This window comes from Callospermophilus lateralis, chromosome X, assembly GCF_048772815.1.
Source record: "Callospermophilus lateralis isolate mCalLat2 chromosome X, mCalLat2.hap1, whole genome shotgun sequence".
Classification (NCBI taxonomy): Eukaryota; Metazoa; Chordata; class Mammalia; order Rodentia; family Sciuridae; genus Callospermophilus; species Callospermophilus lateralis.
The window spans coordinates 14,033,753-14,059,644 of record NC_135325.1 but is presented as its reverse complement, the minus strand read 5'-3'; the positions used below and the strand labels follow the sequence as shown (position 1 = coordinate 14,059,644).

General features: G+C 34.8%; 1 protein-coding gene across 1 annotated transcript; it reads right to left on the bottom strand.

Annotated features, from left to right (window-relative positions):
- Positions 1-1,118: 1,118 nt before the first annotated feature.
- On the bottom strand, positions 1,119-2,165 carry LOC143639362 (melanoma-associated antigen B18-like). The gene has a single exon (XM_077107519.1). It carries the CDS (start codon positions 2,163-2,165, stop codon positions 1,119-1,121), a length of 1,047 nt encoding a protein of 348 aa, XP_076963634.1.
- Positions 2,166-25,892: the final 23,727 nt, after the last annotated feature.

Here is a 25,892-nt window from a genome sequence, read left to right as displayed (position 1 = left end):
AGTAAATGATATGAAACAGTTCTTATACAGTATCATTAGGGAATAAAGAAGAAAAAATCTGTGCATGTTCAGTACACATGCATTTTTTTTTCCTAAATGTTTTTGGTCTGTGGTTGATTGATTCATGAATACAGAAGGCTAACTGTGTATCACACTGAAGGATTGTAGTTTCCCAAAGCCTCAAAGGGCCTTTCCTCAGGATATACTTACTTTATTATTTGTAACCAGACATTCCCCCTCACTTTTCCCAAATCCCTTCCTACTTACTTCTTTCTTGTTGCTTATCTTTTGGTATTAGAAGGTACTTCGCCATTTTCCTTATAGAATTACTGCTATTTGACTGTAAAGTATTGTGTACTACTTTCCCTGTCTCTAACAAAATAACTTCCAAAGAGAAAATACTCAATTAGTAGTTGGAAATAAATGAGCCAGTGAACATGAAGTCTAGTTTATAAACATTTATTTTTTCTATATTTTAATAAGTTAAAAAATCTATGTGTCTTTTATCTTTAGAAAACAAACTGAAATGGAATAAAGACTGAATACCTTTTACTTTTCTCCCCCTTTATTTCTTGATCCCTCAAGTTTTACTGCTAAATTCTTTTAAATTTTCAAAGAAATGCCTATTCCACTGCCAGGTTTTCTTGTTCTGGTTCACTAACTATGACAGATTTACCAATTGTTGTACAAAATAATAAAACTCCTAATCTTAAAACTATTAAATAATAAATATGTAAATAAAGTCATTAATAATTTTATAATTCTAAAGTTAATGAAAGTTATTAAGGAAAAATTTGAAATACAGCACAATAGTCTAAATTAGGCATTTAGAATGGGAACACAAACATATACACTGTGTTCCCTTTAGACCCACCATGGCCATCCACTAAGAATGCTCATTGTTCTTCATATCCACAAAGATAACAATCTTTCTCAAATTTCAATACTTGAAATATAACCTAGAATAAAAAGAAAGAACAGTAAAATTCCAAGTTACCAGTATACAACAAGAAAGTAAAGATGATACTCACTTATTCCCTCCAGCCCCTGACTAGCCCTTTACTATTAGGAGGTTTACACACCTTTTCAAGGAAAAAGTGAAGAACAAGGCTCAGATTTCATTTAGCATGGGAGAAGCTGCTGGCCCTTTCCCTGGCCCTGGAATGTGAACTGGCCATAGCAGTATTGTGAGCCCTTGCTGCAACTCTGGCTTGAGCTCTTTCTTCCTCATCTTTCAAAGCTTCTTCATACCAGGATGGGAAGGCATTGGGGGTAGTATCATGGATTCTGGCCAAAAACTCTAGGATTTTCATCTTGCTGGTTTCAGCATGGGCTCTTGGTCCCCACATGAATTCATAACATGGAGGGTCACTGTTGGGGACCTGCTGGGACTCCAGATACTTTAACTGTACCAAATCTTCAGTGATGACCTTCCTGGGTTCCCCATAGATGAAGTGCTTCCTATCAGCATATACACCCATCATATTCAGCACCTTCCAGATCTCCTCTTCAGAGGCACAGTTGCCTTTCATGAAGATCACACCCAGTACAATCATTAGGAGACCCATTTTTGGCATGTTCTCTTCATCACCCATTGTTCCATCAAGGGTGTAGTCTAGTTTGCTAACAAGAGCATAGTAGTGCCTGATAGGATCAACTTCCTTCAAGTCAACACCAAAGGCCAGCTCCATGTGCTCAGAGGCTCTCCTGAGAATCTCATTGAAGTGATGCTTGTACTTTTTGATAACATACTTCAACATGTCTGCCTTTGTAATCAGCTCTTTCTTTTGATATTTTTCTATTAGGAACTGCACCAGTAAAACCACTTTCTTGTTTAAGGGGTCTTTGCGCCAGCCCTCACTAACCTGACAGGAATCTGAACTTCCCTCATCTTGACTTTGGACATCTTCATCTGAATCTATGTTTGAATCATCTGCCTTAGTGATATTGGTGGTGGATGGGTTTCCCTGAGGCAACATAGGAGTTCCAGGTATGCCAGCATTTGAAATATTTTGAGGTCTACTCTCAAAGAAAGTATAGGAAGAGGGTGTGGACTCTTCTCCCTGTGTTTCAGTGGCCTGAGCAGTCCCTAGACTCTGGTTCTCACTACGGGCCTTGCGGCGTTTTGCTTGGGCTCGGAGCTTACTCTTCTGACCTCGAGGCATAATGACTCTTGATACAGACAGCAGGCCTTAGTGCAAACAGTTGGACTGATGAAGAGGTTACCCTAGAAAATGAAAAATGAGAAAATATGTACAGCCTCATTAGGGAGATTCTATCTTGGTTTCAAGAACAACTGCCTCTGTTAGTTCCCTTGTGAGTACTGCTCTAGGAACCCTCAAGGCAGGGGCAGAGTGCAACCCTGTTCTGGGAGAGTTTGTTACTCAGGATATTTACTTTAATTCTGAGCAATACTTTGACTCCTTCCTCTACTGACTTGAGGCAGCCTGCTTCCAACCAGAGCTTCCCATCCCACGAAATACTAAGAGAACATATGGGGGTGATAATCCTAACAGATGTGACTTCTTGGGCTGCCCAGGATTGACAAGGGGCAGGGTGGGTCTCTGTGGGGCTGCCTCTGTTTGGGAGGAAGAGTGCCCATATATTCACCTTGAAACCGCTGGTTCCTAGGATTCCTTTCTTTGAAGGCTTTATCCTGGACTCCACAGCACACTGAACCGGAAATGACTGTTGTCTACTTCCGGCCCCACCCACTTGACCCTGCTTGCTTAATAGGGGCGGGGCTTTATCAGCCTACTTTTTTTTCTAGAGAGGTGGAATTTCCTGAGAAGTCAGGTAAAGTCTTTTCATTGATTTTTACTAGAGTTGGGGCTTCTCCCTATGCTGAGCTGGGTCAGTTGGTCTCAGACCAAGGCTGTCATTTCACTGAGCATCCTGAGTAGGGAATAAGGTGAACCCTGAGGCTAGCATTCCTGCTGGTATATCTCTGTGGTTCTTTACTTGGGTAGATGGTCCTCTTAATACTTACTTAGTGTCTTTTATTGATTACTTATAGATGCTACTTTATCTCCCTAATGCTAACTTGAGGCTGGCTCCATCAGATAAAGTCTTAAATATATAAATAATTTCAGTACAATAAAAATCTGTACAGTATTATATTCACCATAATTAAACATAGTATATTCCTCTTATTGCTCTATTGCTACATCTTGTAACTGAGTCTGAGTTCATTTTAATAATTGATTTGATAAAGTTTTGTATATTTTTATTCTTTCCATTTGGATATTGTTTCTGTTTTTAAATTAATTTCTTACCTGATACATTAAAATGTAGAAATTGTATACATTTACAAGGCATTGTGATGTCATATATACATTTATACACACACACACACACACACACACACATATATATATATATATATATGTTAACTTTGTAATCAGAGTAAACATATGCATATGTTTATTTTATAGTTACCTTGCTCTGCAATAGCACATTGGAACTTCCTACTCCTAGCTATAACTTAGTATTCATTTATTAATCATTCCCCATCCATATTCTTTCTGTCCTCTGGTAATCACCATTCTGCTCTCAACTTCTATGAGGCCAGCTTTTGAAAGTATTTCACTTATGAGGGAGATTGTGCAGTATTTGTCTTCCTATGCTTGGCTTATTTCACTTAGCATAATTATCTCTTGTTCTATCTGTGTTGTTGCAAATGATGGGATTCCATTGCTTTTCATGGTTGAATAATATTCCATTGTTTAGATGTACCACATTTTCTTTATTCATTCTTCAGTTAATGCACACTTAGGTTGTTTCAATTTCTTAGGTATTGTAGCAATACGGTTTAAGTTAACATTTGTGTGCAGATACCCCTTCACCATTCTGATTTCATTTCTTTCAGATATGTCATATCTGGGTTGTTCGATCCCACAGTAATTCTACTTTTAATTTTTTGAGGAACCTACATATTGTCATCCATGATTACTGTACTAATTTACATTCCAATCAACAGTATACAAGAGTTCCCTTTATTCCACCTCCTCACCAACACTTGTTAGCTTTTGTCTTTTGATTCTAGCCATTCTTTTTGGAGTGAGATGATATTGTGTTTCTGGTTTTCATTTCCCTCATGATTTGTGGTCTTGAGCAATTGTTTTATATAACTGTTGACCATTTGTACATCTTTTGTGAAACTTCTGTTTAGAACTATTATCCATTTTAAAATTGGGTGTTTGCTTTGTTGTTGAGTTTTTGTATTGTGTTGTATTATTGAGTTGTTACATGGAGTTCCTTACATTAGCCCCTTTTAAGATGTGTAGTAATTTGCAAGTTTTTTCCCTTATTCTATAGGTTATTTATTTACTTGATGTATTTCCTGAATAGAAGCTAGTTTTTTTTAATTTGATATAATCCTATCGTCTATGTTTGCTTCTGTTTCTATGCTTTAGGGGGTACTGTAAAACAAAAACAAAAACAAGCTTGATGTTTTAGTATTCTGAAGTGTTTCTACTATGTGTTCTTCTAATAGTTTCATGTTTTAGATTTTAGTCTTATTCCATTTGAGTTGAGTTTTGTAACTGGTAAGGGATTGGAAATATGCAGTTTCATTTTACTGCATATGGATATCTAATTTTCCCAGCACCATGGTTGAAAAGACTGTCTTTTCTTCAGGGTATTTTCTTAGCACATTTGTCAAAAATCAGTTGACTTTAGATGTGTGGGTTACTTCTCAGCTCTCTATTATGTTCAATTGTTCTGTGTATCTGTCCAGATGTCAAAACTAGGCTGTTTTGATTACTACAGCTTTGTGGCATAATTTAAAAGTAGGTAGTGTAATTCCTCCTCCTTTGTTCTTTTTGATCAAGATGGTTTTGAACTATTCAGGCTTTTTGATGATCAGGACAAATTTTAGGATTTTTTTTCTAGTTTATTTTGGTATTCGTGAATATAGCTATATGCTGGATATACAATCCAGTTCAAGTTTGATCAGTGACAGTTGATACCATTCTTTTGTGCCTTATTTCAGATTTTATTGGGAATGTGTCTAGCATTTCACATCTAGGTAAATTTGCCTTGATTTTTTATATGAAAACTCTATTCTAATATAAAAAGTTATTACCATGAACTATTATTGAACCTTTAGCCAATTTTTTTCTTTACATCTGCACATGGTCAAATGTTTTCCTTTCTCTGTTAACAGTAAATTCCAATACACATTTTTCTAATGCTATGGGGTCTGCTTTCCTTAGGCACAGCCTGTTTCCTTATTTCTTCATTTAATTCACTGCTATATTAAATTGACTGTAACTTTATTTAGAATATTTTCTCTATCTCTTTATATGTGTGAGCCTGGCTCAAGTGTACTTTTATTGGGCCATCATAATGTAGTTTTTTCTATCAAGGAGAACTTAAATCAGTTGAGTAATTTTCCATCTTCTTGTATAGTTCATAGGAATTAGTATACTGATGAGTTTTTCCTTTACAGCTTGGTTTAAGGGGCTTCCAAACAGCTGGATTTAAAAGATTTTGCAGGTGCCCAGGGACTGACTATAGTTTCAGCTTTTATTTGTGTTACTTTGGTTTTGTGTGACCAAATACCTGACAAGAACATTTTAGAAAAGGAAAAGTTTATTTTGGCTCATTGTTTCAGAAGTCTCAGTCCATGTTGGCTTAATCCATTGCTTTCCCCTGAAGTAAGGCCAACACCATTACGAAAGGGCAGTGGTGGAGGAAAGCTGATCAATTGTGTTGGCTAGAAAGTAGAGAGGGAAAAGAGAAGTGGCCACAGAGATGATGAACCTTTTTGGAATATGCCCTCAGTGACCCACCTCCTTTAGTCACACCCTATTTGCCTACAGTTTTACTACCCAATTAGTCCATTAAAACTAGGATGGACTGATTATGTTACAGTTCTCATGATCTAAGAATTTTACCTCTGAATATTTCTGCATAAATACAGGAAATTTGGGGGGACACCTCATATCCAAACCATAACATTCCACCCCCAGCCCCCAAAAGCTCATGTCCATCTCACAGTGCAGGATGCATTTTTAGTCCATCTCCAAGAGTACCCATAGTTTTAATAGTTCCAGCATTGCCTACCATTGGCTTTGCTGTTTGTAGTGACCACGGTCTTTTACTTAGCTTGGCTTTGTCTGTAATCAGCAGTATTCATCAGCACACAGACCATATTATTGGAATCTCTTAATTCCTGGGATATCCATTTCAGCTTTGGTTTTATCTACATAGCCTCACATATTGCCCTCTCAGTGGTAACCTATAGGAATTTCAACCTTGACACACTTTGCCTGGCCTTCCAGGTCCTCCTTTTAAAATATTGATGGAAGCCTTCATGATGCCCAAACTCAACCATCCTGCACTCCTGCAGAACCAACACCAAGTGTGCAATGCCAAGGTCTGCCACTAGTTTGATCAGTAGAGGAGCCCATTTGGGACATGGCTGTAGTGTACTCTGAGTGCATGTACAGCTGGGTATGGTGAAATAACTTCCCAAGCAAGCAGGGTGCTCCCATGGTCTCATCTCAAAGGAATTTTTACTTTTACATCTCAGAACCTGCAATGGGTGTGGTCTTGACAATTTTTGAGATTCCCTCAAGGCATCTTTCCTATTGTCTCTGTTGCATTTTATCATCTCTTTAGTGACTATAATCTCAACAACCATACCTCTCTTGGTCCATTTTACATGTTCTTGCGTCTTGCAGTGAACCTGGATAAAAATTGCTAGCAATATCCATTTTACTGCCTGAATGCTGTACGGTTTTGAAATTTCCTCCACCAGATTAATTAGTTCACTTCCTTTAAATTCAGCCTCACAGAAAGTCTCAGGGCATGGGCAAAATGTAGATAAGTTCTTTGTTAGAGTGTAACAATATTTTATTTTATGTAATTTTAAATTAAAAAAACCCTAAACCAGTTGATAATTGGCTGAATAACTCATCTATTAATAAAGGTTATTCATGAGTATTATTAGAATTATCTATGGTCAGGCCCTAATCTTTGCCAGGAAATATTTACTTGCACCCACATATATGTAATTTTGGAAAACAGAAAGTTTTAATATTATTTCTTTAAAGCTATCTTTCCCTGAAAACATATAATTTCTGTGTTCTTTCCATACAGCTAATAAGTTAGTATGCAAGTTAGATTTTGTTTCTTTATAAATTCTAATATGGATTTGGCAAGTGATGAGTGTTGTTATTATCTAACCTAGTATGCATGTAAACCTAAAATATAAATTGTGGCCTTCTTCGTTCTGAGTTGAAACACTTATTCAATATAGGATTCTTGTAGTTTATGTCAAGATTCTATTCATTATGTGGTGAATGTAGAAATAATTCATTTGTTTGAATAAGTATGCTAATGTTTTCATAGTTTTATTAAAATAAAATTTCCAATTTCTCACTTCACTTGTTAGTAAGTTAAATGTTTACATTTTGCAGTGAATATTTACTTCTTGAGCATATAATTTTGGGGACATATTTCTAGGCTAATAAGTCTGGAAATGTAGAATATCATAGAGCAAAGACACTCCATTATGGGTAAGGAGGCTTATGTTTATCATCATTCAACCATTACAACGAAATTTAAGGGCTTTTTTCTATTGTAAGTTTCTTTCTCCCTGTCCTGCACCAGTCCTACTCTTCCCTGAATGATATAATAATATCTTCTCAAGCAGAAGAAGGCATTATACATCATCTGGAAACAATTTAAAGCCGATTCTGCTCCAGTCCAACTTGGACTAAATTGTCCACCTTTAAATTTGTTTTTTCCAATATGATTGCAATCATTTCAGTGTTCATGCTGCCAATGAACACCTGAAGTTCTGATGGCATTCTCATCCTCAAGCTTCATTATGTTAATAACAGAGATATTTTTAGGTTCTTTCTTGCTTTACATTTTAATTTAAAGGCAAATACTTCATTTGCCTCATCCTAGACTCAGCAATGGTGAATCTTAAATGTTTAATACTAGTCCAGGCCTCAAACTTTTAAAAGCATAATTACTTAATTATACCTTGCCTTGGTTTAACTTTTAGGCATTATTTCATTGTCTGCTTCTGTGATTTTGAGCAATGAAATTACTCTATATAGGTCTCTATTTTTAAAAAAAGAAAATTCAGGGTGAAGAATAAAGATATTCTTTTTTACTAAGTGGATGGGATGATTAAATGAAAGTACATAAGGGAAAACACTTTGTAACCAAATTATTAGTTCCAGTAAATATTTATTGGAATCAAACTTTGTGAAAATACTAAAAAAGTCTTTAGCCATACTTTGAGATATTGAGTGCCTTGGTTTTCTATTTGTGTATAGCAAATTATCATACACTTAGTGGCTTAAATTAGGACCTATTTACCATCACAATTCTGTAGGTCTGTAGTTTGGGTACAGTTTATCCATGTTTTCTGTTCAGGATCTCAGTCTCAAGGTGTCCTGTGTGATGGGCAGAATTCTTATCAAGAGGATGTGGGCAAGGATCTCTTTCAAGGATTCAGTATATTTGCAGAATTGTTTTTCCTATGGTTGTAAAACTGAGGTCTTCACTTCTTTTTTGCTAGATGCCAGACATGCACCACTCTTAGTTCCTAGAATTTGTATTTCTTGCCATTTAACCCTCTCCATTATTGAAGCATGCAGTGAAGAAACTCCTTCATGTAAAATCCCCAGCAATTTAGATCGCTTTCATCAGGAAGAGTGTTGTCCCTTTTAAAAGCTTACCTGCTTAGGTTAGGTCCACCAAGGACAGTCTCCTTTCATAAAACCAAATATGCCATATAACAGTAACCTAGTCATAAAAGTGATATTCCTTCCGGCTTTCAATGGGAGGGGATTAGTAGGACTATTGGTCATCAGCTGGAATCTTAAAATTCTACTACACCTAGAAGAATATATTCTTGCACAATTTCTGATCATAATATTAACTGGAACTATGAAGTTGTATATACTGTACTAAATTTAGAACAAAAGCTTTTAAAGTCTCAAAATACTATAGATTTTTTACCCTCTTTGAAATGATAGTACCTGTTGAGTGCTAGCATACATTGAAGAGCAACTTCAATGGAAATATTTGCCTCAGTAGGCAAAATTAAGGTCTGTAATTCCCCAACTGAAAGGCCACATTCAGGCATTAAACTTCACAATGTCCGTTGTTTCATCATTACAGTTTTTATGTTTTTTAGTCAATTCATGGGCTACCTTCTTCCTGCTTATAATTTATTTAACAAATACATGTACTAAGTGCCATTCTAGAAGTGTAAATGCAGTATGAATGAGCCTGTCTATATGTCTTCAGTGCACTAAATGGAAATCAACATAGTTTACAGCTCAATTCATCCTTCTTTCCATTACAGTAACTTTCAACGTAAGAGCAACAAATTGTTCTTACTTCCAAGTATTTTCAAAGGCATAGCAATGATAATATGACACAATGAAGAGTTATTCACAGAATACCAAATTGAAACTAGGACATGTGAATTTTGGGAAAGGCTCAGCTCCAGCATGCCTCTGAACTTGACCAAACATTTAGCTTCCTAGGCCTCTATTTCTACTGGACTAGCCTGTTTGAGTACTTTTTTTTTGACACTTAATGCTTATTAAAATTAAAACAAAATAAATTTACATTCTCTAGGAAACTTTTAAATAATACAAAAGAAACTTCAAGTGAAATGACATTTATTTGCTTAGAAAGGTATAATTTGCCAAACAAATATATTAACAATGTGCTAATAATGACAAGTTGTGATTGCTTAGGGGTTTTAATTTTTCTTGGGCTGAAAAAAGGAAAGGTATATGAATTTAAGGGGAAAAAGAATGCCAAACAAGCAAAGAGATAAGTTTAATTAAGTTAAAACTAGAGGCTTATATATATTTTTTTCTATGAAGAAGAGTATTGTTAGAAAACTCTTAGTTTAAAAAAGTTGGGCTAGGGTTGTAGCTCAGTGGTATAGAGTTTGTCTAGCACATGAGAGGACCTGGGTTCAAACCTCAGTGCCATGTAAAAATAAATAAATAAAATAAAGATATTGTGTACAACTACAATTAAAAAATAAATATATTTTTTAAAAATGTAAAGTACTCCTATCAAATATGATAAAAATTTAATTAACTTAGAAAGTATTGTTTGAAAATGAAATGGATACTATGGGTATTAACAACATTTAAAATCTGTTCAGCTATGGGGTTTTGATTTGTTCTTTAGTTGTTTTATTTTTTTTATTTTCACTTTTAGTGGACTGTTGAAACTAACCCTCTCAGTGTGTAGGTGAGAGGCAATGGGAAGCCATGTTATCAACTGCCACAGACAAGATAAGTCCTAAGGAAGGGAAATTATTAATTAGCTTAGTTCCCCAGACTACTTCATAGATCTAAGGTGTGAGTGAATTATAGAAGAGGGCCCACAGGTATTCCTATCCCATTCTCTAAAATATCTTCCTGTTAATGTGTCATGATAACATAGAGAAAAGATTAATGAGGTAGGGAAAATGTAAAAAAATAATAATAATAAATTTGTCAAGAAACGATATTATACAAGAAAGTATTTTATGTGCATTGTCCTACTTGTCCTGTGGTATGTGTTTTATTAAATGGACTATAAAGGCAAAGAAACTGAAGCTTATAAATAATAGAAAACTTTCACTCATCCATATAGTTTATATTTATTGGAACTTTACCAAAGCCGTGAAAATAGCCAAGGCTGAACCGATCATAAGGAAGAGGTTATCAGCTGTCTCTGGTCAGAGGGGGAAAGACTTCTTGACAGTATAGAACTTCATTTTGTTGCATGTACTGTTGTCAACCCTGTTCATTTCTTTCTGATTTAGACTTTTTTGATTTTTTATAATATTACTATTATATTAATAAGAAAAATTATGTTTAAAAAATGTTGTCCAAACTATAAAGTTAGTCACTATATGGAAAACATTAATGTAATATTTATTTTAAATATATTGTTTATGATAGAAGCAGAGGATTCAGTTAAAAAAACTCTCAGTAAATACACTCTTAGCTTTTTTTTTTAGAGAGAGAGAGAGAGAATTTTTTTTAATATTTATTTTTTAGTTTTTGGCAGACACAACATCTTTGTTTGTATGTGGTGCTGAGGATCGAACCCGGGCCACACGCATGCCAGGAGAGCGCACTACCGCTTGAGCCACATTCCCAGCCCCTTAGCTCTTCTATTTAAGAGAAATTCTATTTTTTTTTTCTAGTGGGCAGTTAGTTTTCTTTTTCACACAAGGCATGGGAATCTCAAAGTCAGACTAATGTATTCTTATATGAAATGAGCACAATCTTATTCTATACACTTTGAATAAAAATTCAACTTTATATATTTCCTCCAATTAATTTTTAATTTTTTTATAAATATAAAATAAGTAAATGATCCATATGTCAACAGATATTTGTTGGTAATATAATTTGGCCATGCACTGGTCCATGAGCTGAAGGTAACATTATGAGCAAAATCTGGGTAGACACTGCTTTCAGTAGAGTTTATTAATTAGTTTATAATCTTGTGGGAAGGACACATACAAATCCAATATACACACATTAAAATTATTAAAGATTATGGAAAAAAGGACAGAGATGGAATTATTGGATAATATCTGATTCAACAAATTTAGAAAGATTGTCCTGAAAAAATTAGTATTTCGACCTACAAAAAAGGATGAATAAGAGTTTGATTGACAAAGATGGGGTGAGGTTCGAGGACTTTTCCTCATTGTATTTTTAATTGGAGATTTTTCAGGGGGATGTAAAAACAGAATTCAAAGTGTAGATTTGTTGATTGGGCTTAGTAAAGACTTAGAATTTTTGAATAAGCTAAAGATTGGCAATTTTCTTTCTAGGGCCATCATTGCTTAGAAGCAAACATTTGGTAATCCCACTTCTATGATAGGGATTGAGCTATCATGGTGCTTTCTGTGAGGACACAATGAAATTTGATTTACTATTTTTTATTTTGAAAGCCACTGGGAATCATGAGACTTCCCTTGCTATCACAGCCTCTATTGAAATGCTTAATTTGATCACTTGTTTATATTTATTTTTTTAAGTTTTGAATTTTGTAAGTTTCTGGTGATTACCTGATGTTTTATGCCAAAATGATTCTCCATGTATTCTAATTTGCTAACCAAAGGAATTCTGAAACCACACAAAGAAATAAAAGAAAATTCCAAAATTCCTAAATCTCAACATACTGTTATTATGCCCAGCTTTATTTATACAAAGAGAGAAAATTGCTGTTTTTTTCTTCATGAGCATTGCTTTTGGCAGTCCAATCACTTTATTTTGCATAATGAAAGTTATTTTTCTGACAGTAAAGATATACTTTAGACTGGATGAGCACACGGAGAACTGAATTGACCACGTAGTGAGAAAAAGAGATGCTTCACGGTAGACAATGGGAATAATGCTTCTAAAGTCACTGACCCTCCTCTGAAATTAATAAATAACTTTCAAGTGAAAAACCTTATTTGAGGCTTGGATGTAGCTCCATGGTAGTGCATTTGCCTAGTATTCGTGAGGTCCTATGTTCAATCCCCAGTATTGCAAGGAAAAAGACATTCTTTAGTACATCTGAAACAGGAATATTAAAATTTCTTGATTTTTCTCTTTTTTTGATAAAATATACAATGTTTTGGCAATAAATAATAAAGTAATAATGTAATATATTCTTAATAAAGATATAAATCTCCCCTCAGTATTTACTGAATGATTGAATGACATTTTTCTATGAATATTTTGTGTATGTGCATATGTACTCATATACACATAATGATAACCATATTAAATTTTCTAGTCAAAATTTATTATTTCAGCTGGGTACAGTGATACACGACTATAATCCCAGCAGCTTGGGAGGCTGAGGCAGGAGAATTGAGAGTTCAAAGCCAGCCTCAGCAAAAGCGAGGCACTAAGCAACTCAGTGAGACCCTGTCTTTAAATAAAATACAAAATAGAGCTAAGGATGTGGCTCAGAGGTTGAGTGCCCCTCAGTTTAATCCCTGGTACCCACCCCAAAATTAGGATTTCATAGTTAAAAATATGTTTAAATCAGGAACAGTTTTACAATTTGCCAGGTTCAGTGAAAAATGAAAATGTAGGGCTCTTTGTTGAATAATCATTAAGGATTTAAATATTGTGACAGTAGACATTTAAAGGAAGCATGAAATCTTAAAAATGTGGACCCCTGGGTAACGTACAGCTGGTATGCTTATGAAGATGGCCCTGATCAAAATATATGCTACATGGAAGCTGCTTTTAGAATGTACTTTCTTTAATACCATAAAAATAATAAATCATTTTCTTTCAGGAGGTTATCAATGAATCATATTTAATATATGTATGTACATATACATGTAATGTATCAAATAAGAATGTATATATATTTATTGCATATATGATATATAGTGTTTCAACATGGAGATTCACTTTCAAGTAATTGTATTACTTGAAATATAATACTATATGTAAATATATTTTTATGTAACCAAAGCATTTGATAGGAGTTCTGTGGTATACTATCCTACATCTCTCCTCTCAGGATCTTGTCCCAATTGTATATTGAAGTAAGATGAAGATTAATAGTTTCTACTTCTTTCAGGGTCAGCTTGAAATTTTGCTTGTGCAGTTTATCTTTAATTCTCTTAAGATTTTCTCTCATTTAAGTGGCTCCTCATGTAAGAAGACCAAAGTCCATCACAGTCATTTGAAATCCCTCAGAAAAGTATCAGTTTTTTTTGTAGTCATTCAGTTCCTGTTCTTTATAGAAAGAATTCTAGCAAGAAGGAAACAGGACACCATGCTAGAAAGCTATTCTTCATTACTCACATAATAATGATGACAAATAAAAATAACAGTAACATATATAAGTACTTGATTATAGTAACCTCTTTATATAGAGCTCCAATTCATATAGCTACCCAAGATAATGTTAACCCAATTTCATGGATGTGGAAACTGATTCCCAGGTGGAGTTTAGAAGAATTAGGACTATAGTTCAACTTCAGATCTCTTCAAGTATAAATTACCACAGAGCCTATATTTATATCACCACAAGTGGAAGGTTTATACACAGGCATGATTTGTTAAAGCTAACCTTAGTATGAGTTTGTCTGTGGTCAAGGCAAATTCAGACTTTTGTGCCCCAGTATTTATTAAATTTGGGCTTCCTCTTGAAGAAAACAAAGGTAGACTTACAAATATAAGTCAAGCAGTCATCTCTGAAGTTTAAACACCATTAGCTTCATGATAAATCAACTTACACTTGAGATAAAATAGCTTTATAGACCTTATATGCCAAAGAAATTCACAAAAAATATACAAGCAAAACAACTAAGCAGAATATACACAAAATTACAAATCACATGAGGGCAAAAATGAATGTGATAAGAGTAATGGGGCTAGGAGTATGGTGGCAACAAGGACTTAGAAGAAGTTTTAATAAATTTATATTATTTAAGTTATGACCTGAGGACAAGAAATATTTGGTTATAAAACAAAACAGGGAGAGTAAAATATATTTGAAAATATCCTGAACATGGGCAGGGATATTCAAGAAATAGAACCAACTGTGAATTTTCCATTCTGTTATAAAATTAATCCAATTTCTGTACAGAAGCTTTCTACATGAGAGAAATGCATGCTTGTCTTTTTCTTCACTTCTAAGGCTCATGAAAATTGTTCTGGGATACATCTAGGATAGCCTTGGGGTTAAATGCATTTACTGATTTTATTATGAATAACATTTTAATATATAAAATTAAGTTCTGAGAACCATATTTGACATGGATGTCTACAAAATATTACTAACATTTTACTTTGTCATTCATAATGATTATTTTTTGGGGGGGGGAGTATCTGATTATCCCAAAAAAACAACATTATTTAAGTAATGGCTGTGTACATAACTATTTCTGGGCTTTCTCTAACTACAGTGATATCAAAGAGGATTAAATAATATTCACCTCTTTGTTCACTTTGAAGTATATGTTTTTAATTTTCCTTTTGATTCTTTTAGTCTTACTGGTAATTCATAAGCCAAGAGGTAAATCGATAACTCTTCAAGGAAGACTGAGTTTATGGGAAAATCTGGGCTCAGAAAAATAATTTGTTCATTCAGGCGAGAGTGTTCTTTTCTGCCAACACCAAATTTTCAAGAAAGATTCTCTGTTAAAATGATGCCTAACAGAAAACACTTCATAACTCACTTCCTGTGTACAATAAATCTATTGTAATCCTCTTTGTGATGAAACCTGGGAGTTTTAGAAGGTCCCTGACTCCTCAGAAGAGCACTATAGTACCAGTAAAGTGTTATATTTCCACTCAGAAATTCACACTAGAAAACAGGGAAAATGAGAATTCAGAAACTAAGTTTTACCTTTAAAAAAAGAAAACTCTGTACAATATTAAATAGGTTATCAATAGCTTGGGTGTAAGAGCATTGCTTTGGTACTGTTCTGAAATGTTTTTGTTTGAAAGTTCCAGAGCCAGAATGACTAAGAAAATTTGCCATGGGAAAAAACTTTGCAGTGTAAAGTTTATTAGCACTACTATGTTCTTTACTAAGTCAAATGTTATATTCTTTTGTCAGTTTCCATTGGTGGAACAACATGAAGCTTATCAAAATTAAAAACAATGGACATTTTTTAGAACATATTTGAACATATATAGTTGTGACAAGTACATTCTAATGAGCTAGAGATTATTTTTCGCACTGAAACTATCACTAAATAGGATACTATGGTGACAGATATTAAATTCCTTAATGTGATGACACTGGATTTGATCCTACTGTGTCCTTTGTGGTCACAGTGTGGCTGATTAATTACAATTCACTTGTCTTGAATCCTCACTCCCAGAAAGTAACATATTGACTAAGTTGAAGCTCTCTTCTTACAATCAGAACATTTTAGAATTTCAGAGCCAGAAGGTAGTTTTGGGACCCCTCTAGATGGGAGGATTCTAATTGGGAATCAAGAGACCTGGGTTTAAGTCCAGGCTAGTTAACTCACCAGCGGTCTTAATCATTAAAATTCCCTTACAAAGTCTTGATTTTATAATCTATAAAATAAAGATATTAGTATATGCTATTGTAGACAGAAAATTTTAAAAATAAAAATAATTCTTTCTTATGCATGTGTTTTTGCATACACACACACACACACACACACACACACACACACACATGCATATGCTAAAGTATGCCCCTTCTTTCCCACCACTCCTTCCTCTCCCTATTCTCTTTCTTCTGTTCTGTACTGGTATACCTTCTATTGATTGATTGATTTTAATTGGTGTTTTGTTGATATATGTAAAAGTGGAATTCACTGTGGTAATTTATACATACACATAACTGTCAGATTTCTTCCCTTTTTCCATCGCTCCTCCATTCCCTTCAATCTCCTTATTCTAATCCACTTTTCTTCCCTCTATCTTTCTGATAACAGAATCCCCCATTTTCCTTTCAGATGTGGAAGCTAAAGCAATGTAAGGGAATATTTAGCTTTATGTATTGAATAAAATTCATCTGGTACTTTTTCTAAGATGTGAGGATAATTTTGAGTGAATCAAGAAAAACTCATCTTTTGTCTTATTTTCCACAGCAGGAACACATCTTCCCCTTGACTGTGATGAGCTTATAGACCACAAGCAAGGAAGTTAGATTAATTTCTGCACCAAAGTTATCAGATACCTATTGCCAATTCACTATTGACCTCATACAACAACGTTCACCTGTAACCTGGTTTCCCAGGGCTAGTCTGACTTGTGACAATCCAGGTGAGGTAGGATCATTCTGTCAATGCTTATTATTTGTGGCCAGTTGGCTTTTTTCCCCTTCACTCTGATTTTATCCAAAGATGCATCATCAGTAATTAGTATTACTGTGTACTTGTTGTTATCCAGTGGAAAATTAATCCCAATACCTGAAAAAAGTTATATTATCCCTCTGAATGCACTGTGGGAAAAAGTGTCATTTCACAGATAAACTAGAAAATTGACCTTTGCCAAACACTTTCAGAGCATCTCTGGTTAGGATTGTAACCTTAGGGCTACCTTTGATCTAGCTTCTTTTCCCATAAATAGAGTGGATCCTAGTGGTGGTCATAGCTAATATTGCAAGGCACCATCCAGAGAAAGCCAAAAGAACTAATGAGATGACAATAATATTTGCTTGACATTAGTCACACACATTATACTATATGGTACTGTATCCTTGATGATGTAAAATAAAAAGGTTATACACTGTGATTACATTTATATCATTCTTGAAATGATGAAATTATGAAGATGAAAAACATACTAGTACTTGTCCGTTGTTAGGGACAGGAGACTATGCTATTTTAAAGTGGTAGTATAATGTAGTTCCTTTTTGATTGTGAAGCATTTGGTATTTTTGTCATGTTTACGTTTACAGAAACCTATACATGGGGTAAAATTAAATACAACTACACACATACAAAAGCATATAAAAACTGAATAAGCTCTGCAATTCTGATTTTTATATCATGCTATAGTTATATAGGATGTTGTTGGAGGAAGCTAGATAAAGATTATGTGGGACTTCTTTGTACTAATTTTGCAACTTCCTGTGATTTGTTATTTTGATGTTTTTGGTTTTTTTTATTGACATGCTATATATGACTCTGAAGCCATGAATACCCACATCAAATTTTTCTCCTCAAATTGTTCTTATCAGGTCCTTTTATCACAGCAGTAAAAAAGTTGACTAAAATAGAAATTGTTACCAAGAAGTGGGGTCATTTCTGTGACAAACCTGACCTTGTGGTTCAGAAGCTTTTGGAACTATTTGGAATCTGTGGGAGGAATTTTGCAAAGTTTAGAGATGCAAGCTAGGAAAGCCTTAATTGTTGTAAGTGAAATTAATAGGCAATTTTGGTGGGATTTCAGAAGGCCAGAATGCAGATAGTAAATATGAACTCAAGATATTTCAGAGGAGAGGACGTCTCTATTGGAAACTTAACTAGAGGACATTCATGTTACATTCTAGATTCTGGCTAATTTCCCCAAGTCCTGAGACTTTCTGTTGGGCTAAATTTAAAGGTGATGTACTAATTAATCTTTTGGAAGAAATTTCTAGACAGCATAGCATTCAGGCAGTGACATGGATATTTCTGGCAGCTTTTAGCCAAGTTTAATATGATAATTAGGACCAGAAAGCAAAGCAGAAATATTTGAAAAACTTGTAGTTTGGTCAGAAGACTGTGAGGAAATCTGGGGCTAAGGAACTGTGTGGTTGTTAAAGCCATTACAGCCACTAAAGAAATACTAATTACTTTCCCAAGAAACAGTTGGTAAGATGGGTTGAGGGCATCTCAGGATTTGACAAGACCACACCCATCTCAGGCTCAAGGATATAAAAGTAAAAATTTCTTGGAGAAGCTACCAGAGGGGCACCCTGCTTGCACAGGGTAGCCTTGGAATTCTTTTACCATGCTCAGTCATCCAGACACTCAGAGGCTGCTGCAGTCATGGTTCCTGGAGACTTGACTACTGCTTGAGATGGTGGCATTCCTTGGTGTCAACCATGCGTTGCTGGTTCTGCAGGATTGCAGGATGCTGAGTTAGGGATGCTTCCACTGGGATTTCAAAGGAAAGTCTGGGAGGCCAAGCAAAAGGCAGCAGGATCACAGTTCCTGCAGGCTTCCCCTAAGAGAGTGACACATGAAGGTATGAGAAAGAAGCCAAAGCTGTTTTGGAGACCTCCAAGTTTAAGAAATTCCAGTACCATGGAACATCTGCCTAGGAAAGCTGTAGTAATTAATCAGATACAAGCCAAAAGAGAAACCATGTTGATTGTAACCAGCAAGGCTAAAGGGGCAGAGCTATACAAGTCCTTTGGAGAGAACATCATTATGCCATGTTCCCAGATGTCAAACATAGATCTACATACAGTGTTTTCCTTCTCATACCTTCTTTCAATGCCACAATTTCTTCCTCTTGGAAGGGAAATGTTTACTTTGTATCTTTATATGTTTGATACATGTAACTTGCTTTTGTTTTTTACAGGCGCTTACACTGAGAGTTTGCTTGAGTCTTGGGATAGACTTTTGGACTTTTGGGCAGTCTGGAAACTATTAAAATTATATGGACTGTTGGAAATGAACTAAATGTATTTTACATTGTGAGATGAGCATAAGCTTTTGAGTGTCTAGGGTAGAATGTTGTATTTTAGAGATGATGTATCTTCCAACAGCTCCTTTAAGACAATTCAAGAAAGTTTAGAGGTAAAATGATTGGGTTATGAAAGATTTTACATTAATCCCCTGATAGGGATTAACTGGGCATAACTATAGACAGAGTGTGGCTGGAGGAGCTAGATCCATGTGGGTGTGGGTGTGGGTGTGCTCTTGGGTTATATTTTGTCAGTGGTGAGGAGAGCTCTTTCTCTTGTGGGTGCACTTACTGCCCCCCCTCCCTGGTCAACTTCCTGGTGCAAAGACCTAAGTCATTTTCCTCCACCATAATCTTCTGGCATGAAATTATGCCTCACCTTAGGCCCAAAGCAATGGACCTTGCCATCTATGGACTAATCTCATCAGGATTTTTTTTTAATTTGTTATATATGACAGCAGAATATATTACAATTTATATTACACATATAGAGCACAACTTTTCATATCTCTGGTTGTACTCAAAGTAGAGTCACACCATTCATGTCATCATAGATGTACTTAGGGTAATGATATCCATCCCATTCCACTGTCTTTCCTACCCCCATGCCCCCTCCATTAACCTTGCTCTATCTAGAGTTCATCTAATCCTCCCATGCTCTCTGCCCCACAACCCCATTATGAATCAACATCCTTATATCAGAGAAAACATTTGGTATTTGGGTTTTGGGGATTGGCTTACTTCACTTAGCTTTATATTCTCCAACTCTATCCATTTATCTGCAAATGTTTTTATTCTCTTTTAATGCTGAATAATATTCCATTGTGTCTATGTACCACATTTTTTTCCCATTCATCTACTGAAGGGCATCTAGGTTGGTTCCACAGTTTAGCTATTGTGAATTGTGCTGATATAAACATTGATATGGCTGTGTCCCTGTAGTATGCTGTTTTTCAGTCCTTTGGGTATAGACTGAGGAGTAGGATAGCTGGGTCAAATGGTGGTTCCATTCCTAGTTTTCCAAGTAATCTCCATACTGCTTTCCATATTGGCAGCACCAATTTGCAGTCCTACCAGCAATGTATGAGTGTGCCTTTTTCTCCAAATCCTCACCAACACTTATTGTTGTTTGTATTCTTAATAGCTGCCATTATGACTGGCATGAGATGAAATATTAGAGTGGTTTTGATTTGCATTTTTCTATTTGGCAGAGATGTTGGACACTTTTTTATATATTTGTTGATTGGTTGTATATTATCTCCTGGAAAGTGATGGTTCAGTTCTTTGGCCCATCTATTGATTGGGTTATGAAGTTCATCTGGAAAAATAAGAGACGCAGAATAGCTAAAGCAATCCTTAGCAAGAAGAGTGAAACAGGTGGCATCACTACACAGACCTTGTATTTTGTGACAATTATATGTGATAATATAAATTTGCTTGTCATAGTTTTTGTGCTTAATAATGGTAGGTGACTGGGCTGGGGATGTGGCTCAAGCGGTAGTGCGCTCGCCTGGTATGCGCGGGGCACTGGGTTCGATACTTAGCACCACATGAAAATAAAAATAAAGATCTTGCGTCCACCAAAAACTAAAAAATAAATATTAAAAAATTAAAAAAAAAATAATGGTAGGTGATCACATTCCAATGCCATTTTTTAAAAATGTCCACTGCATTTTCTAATTCTCAGAACCATTTCTGTGATAAATAATCTGTGCGGTTTGATAAAACTTGTATTTTTGGTTTGCTATCCAACCTTCAGAATAAGGTTGAAGGTTAAATTTCTCAGCTAACTACAGAAAAAATAACTAACTCACACAATTACTAGATGAAGAACCAAACAGTCAGTATATTTCACATAAAGATAGCCATATCAAGAAATATTTTCCAGTAATTTTAAAAGCGTAATATATTTCCAGATTTTTGTTTATCTGTTTGAATATATATTAGAGTGAATAAATTCTGGGAAATTTTTAAACTATGCATTAATCATGTAGATGACTTTACATTCTGCATTTTGTAGCCATATGAGATGGATATAAGATAAAGAAAATATGAGCATATTTAGCATGTAACCTAAAGCAGAAGACAAAGGCTAGTATATGCAGTAATGCACACATGATTACTGTGCTTTAATTAAAACATGTACTTCTGTTTTATAAGAGTTCTGAATTATTTTAATAAAGCTATAATATTCTTCACTTTTTTGGCATATATACAGGGATGAGAAATTGATTATATCTTTCATGCCAAGTTCTGATCAATGGCTTATGGTGGCCTGTGGGTTGCATTGGTAATGACTCTGAGGTAATGTTTGGCATGAGTGGGAAAGAGGTCTGGAATCATTTGGTGATGTCTGTTACGGGTACTGCAGAGGAACCAGAGGCATTTGTTTGGGTTTCTGTCATCTTGTGTTATCATGCAAGCTGACTCTTCAAAGATTAGTGCAGTGCCTGGGACAAATATGGTAATTGGTATCTTAATAAATGGACTTATGAATACCCGTTTTACTGATTTCATTTTCCCTAAATAATTTATCATTATGATTTTATTTTAATGTTAAGCTCTTCATTATTTTTTCTAGATCCTGAGAGAATATATGTCAAATTTGACTTACAAACACATATGCGGATTTGTAAGACACATAGATTTTATAGAATAAGCAGTACAATCTATTCTTATTTAGTGGTTAAATCACCAAGTCAGAGCATAAGGTGAAATCTAGGCATAAGGTACACCTCTGACTGTATACCTATTACCCAGGATTGCATACAGGTATAGCAAGACTGTTTCTCATGATAATTAAGCTTTGAGAAATCCTGAGTAAGACCAGAGAGATCAAAAGAAATTGTATATAGAGATATCTTGTTAATCAAGCTTTTCTATACTTCAGGTAATGATAAAATCCCTAATAGTAAATGAAAGAAAGGAGGAGAATGCTTAAATTACTAAAGCTTACTTACAGGGTTTATTCTATTTTATATTAACATTAGACCTCTATAATTTTAATTTGTATGCAAAAATTTAGCTACTTTCCTGAGGATCAAGAGAGAGTGGAATAGCATTTTATGTAAGTATTAGGTTAGAGAGTCAATGTACATTCGGGTTGCTAAGCATAATGGGAAATATCATATACTTCAAATAATGATATGTCTACAGATTATGTATGCACACTTCAATTTAGACCTGAACATTACCCCCAAATTCTATGTTTTCTACTCAACTTTCTCTCTCTCATTTCTTTCTTCACCACAAAATCTATTTCAGATTCTCTTTCCACATGTATTAAAACTTCCCAGCTAGTCATTAGCAGATGTCACCTCTTATCCAACAAAGACAAGTCATCCTAAAGGAATTATCTTATGTATTTTCTTATCTAATGTATGCATCTCATCTCACCTGTCCCAGCTTGTACATGAGATTGTCTTCCCTTTGTCTTTCATTATCTTTTGGCATTTGTTAGCCCCTACTTTCTCAGAAGCCTCACTCAATAAGTCATCCATTCTCACCTGAGTCATCAGAATTACCCTCTTTATGGCTTCTTTCCCTAGCAAGAATTAAAAATTCTCAGTTCTATCTTAAGATCTCTGTTCCTTCTCCACTTGCCAATGCCCACCCTATCTATTTTCTTATCTCCATGAATCAAACTTTCTTAAAGTTTTTGCTGCAGCCCCATGTCCATTTCCCCACTTTCCATTTGCATCTTGGCCTACAGTAACCTGGCTTCCATCACTACTAAGTCACTGAAATTGCTGTATCTAATATCACCAATATTACCACAGTTGAAATCTGATGGAAATCTTTTTCAGCTTTTTCCTACTTGATTTCTAGGCATTATTTGATATTGTCAAAAATTCCTCCTTTCTTAATTTTCTACCTTCCATTGACCTTTGTGATCTTCAGATATCTTCTTCATTCTCTAACTATTCTTAACAAGTCAACTTTGTAGACATTTTTTCAGCTAAATCTATAAATGTTGGTGTTTAACTTTTAAATAATTGGTGTTTCTTGGAGATTGGGCCATATGAACTTCTAGCTCTACACACGTTCCCTGTACCTTCTGCTGTGAATTGAAATATTATCCACTTTCCATGGGGGCAAATTTTTTTTTTCCCCTGACCCAACTACTATTTTGAATTTTCTTTATTTTTTCCAAATTCCCATTTCAAATGAAACAAAAATAAGGGAAGTTTGTTGGCTAGATTTTGGGTGAAAGAAGAGAAAAACTTACTGGGTCCATGGGACCTTCCCTTTCATCCTTTGAACTCTCAAATGAGGCCTGGATCTCTGGCAGAAAAAACAAAACCAAAAACAAAACATTGAGAATAGGAAAATATTTTTAAAAGGAAAATAAAAACAAACAAACAAACAAACAACAACAACAAAAAACCTTGGCAGAGGAGACACAAACCTAAAAGAGAGGTGATATGTTGATGGTACTTTAAAATTGTTATCCTTTTGATTAATGTTATGTCTTAAATATGATGTATCCCCAAAAGCTCATGTGTAAGACAATACAAGAAAGTTTAGAGATGAAATGATTGGATTATGAGAAATTTAACATAATCAGTTCAATGACCCTTTGATAGTGATTAACTGGGTAGTAATTAGGCAGGTAGGTTATGGCTAAAAGAGGTGAGTTATTGAGGGTATGCCTTTGGGATTTATAATTTGTCTATGGTGAAAGGATTTCCCTCCTCTTCTCCTCCTTCCTGGGGTAGTGTCTTTAGCTCCTTTCCTCTCCCACATCCTTCTACCTTAATGTTCTACCTCATCTTGGCCCCCAAAGAATGGATTGGGCTATCTATGAACTAAGACCTCTGAAACTGTTAACACACACACAAATGAAGAAATATAGATACATGTACAATAGACTACATTATTATAAAGCAACCACAGTTCTTCTATTCCGCTTCCAAATGACTTTTCCATGTAGCAGCCATAGTAGTATTTATGAGTTTTAAGATTATGCTGTTACTCATTATAATGTTTAAAAACCTCCAATTGTGCTAAGAATAAAGTTCATACTCTTTTAGCACTCCCTTACATTGCACTTCTTGCACCTTGCTTTGTTTAGCTTCTTTTGCCTTCTCTCAGGAAATGATCTTTCTATCTGCCTAGCACTGTAACCTTGGCTTTTTAACAAACAGAACTTAACAAAGTTAAGTTATATCCTCCACCAGACTCTGACCTCCAGCAGGTCAGGGATAATATTTCATTCACCACTGTATCCTCTCTAGGGCCTAACATTGCTTTGCCCCAAATAAGTATAACTCTATGCTTATTATATATTCATACAAAATATATGAAAACTACTGAATGAATGGGAAAACCCTATATTTCCTTAAAATTTATACATAATTTGTTTTATGTTTCAAAATAATTTTGTTAAATGCTAAATGTTAAAAATGTTAAAAATGTTAAATTTAATAAATAAATGCAAAACATTTAATGCAAAACATTTAAATGCAGAAGTATAGTAAGAAAAAATGAATAATCCTTTCCTCCTCAGTCCTTCTACTATTCAGAGTAACCACTTGTATTATTTTATGTGTAAAAATGAGCTTTTTGTATACTACACATGGGCAGGCATTGTTTTAGTTTTATATGGCCACCATAGTAGATTACCACAAACTTAATGGCTTAAAACAGCACCCATTTAATTAGCTCACATCTTTTTTTTTTTTTTTTTTAGGTCAGCAATTAGGCACATCATGGTTAGATGCCGTATATAAACCTTAAGAAGTCCAAAGTCAAAGTGTTCTCACTTGAAGCTCAGGATCTTGCATGATTAATTCTGTCATTGACAACATTCAGTTCCTTGTAATTGTAAGTCTGACGTCCCTGCTGATTTGCTGGGTGTAATTCTCAGCTCCTTATAATGACCTGATTCTATCTTTATGTTCCCTCCATCTTCAAATAAGCAGTGGTACCATCTGTTGAGTCCTCTTCAAATCTCTAACTTCTTCCATCAGCTGGAGGAATTACTCAAGTGATTAGCAGTCCCATCTGGATAATCTTATCTTAAGGTTAACTGTGCCATATACCATATCATAGGATAACTACAGGAAGGGTATTTCATCATATTGACAGGTTTTGGGATTAGGCCAGGTTAGCTTTATGGGAGCTATTAGAAGCTTTACTTAGCAGAGGCTCAACAGCTCACAGTACATACTATTCTGAAAATTTCCTTTTTTCAACTCACAAAATATGTTAGACATATTCCCCTTTTAATTGCCACAAATATTTCAATGTAATGTGATATACTTAATAACTTTCATGTTGATGAAAATTCTGGTTTCAAATTTTCATTATTATACAAAGATAATATAGATATTAAGATCTCAGACACTGGCATTGCTTATTCAGGTATGATGAAGTATCTGTTCTATAGAAGATACTGTAAGAAAATTATTTCCACTGTCTAATAAACAAAGTGAATTGTTGACTTTAGGGAAATTATAGAGTGATGATGGGGACAAGTATAGAGATGATGATGATGGGGATAAATTGTATCTAAACATAGAATACTTTAAAATTAGTAATTAATATTTCTATTTTTGATTTTGATTATCCAATTAACACATATGAGTAGAAGTCAGAATATCATATAAGGCTGCACACAGTGGTGCATGCCTGTAATCCCAGTGGCTCGAGAGGCTGAGGCAGGAGGATCACAAGTTCAAAGCCAGCCTCAGCAACTTAGCCAGGTCCTAAGCAACTCAGTGAAATCCTGTCTCTAAATAACATACAAAAAGGGATGGGGTTATGGTG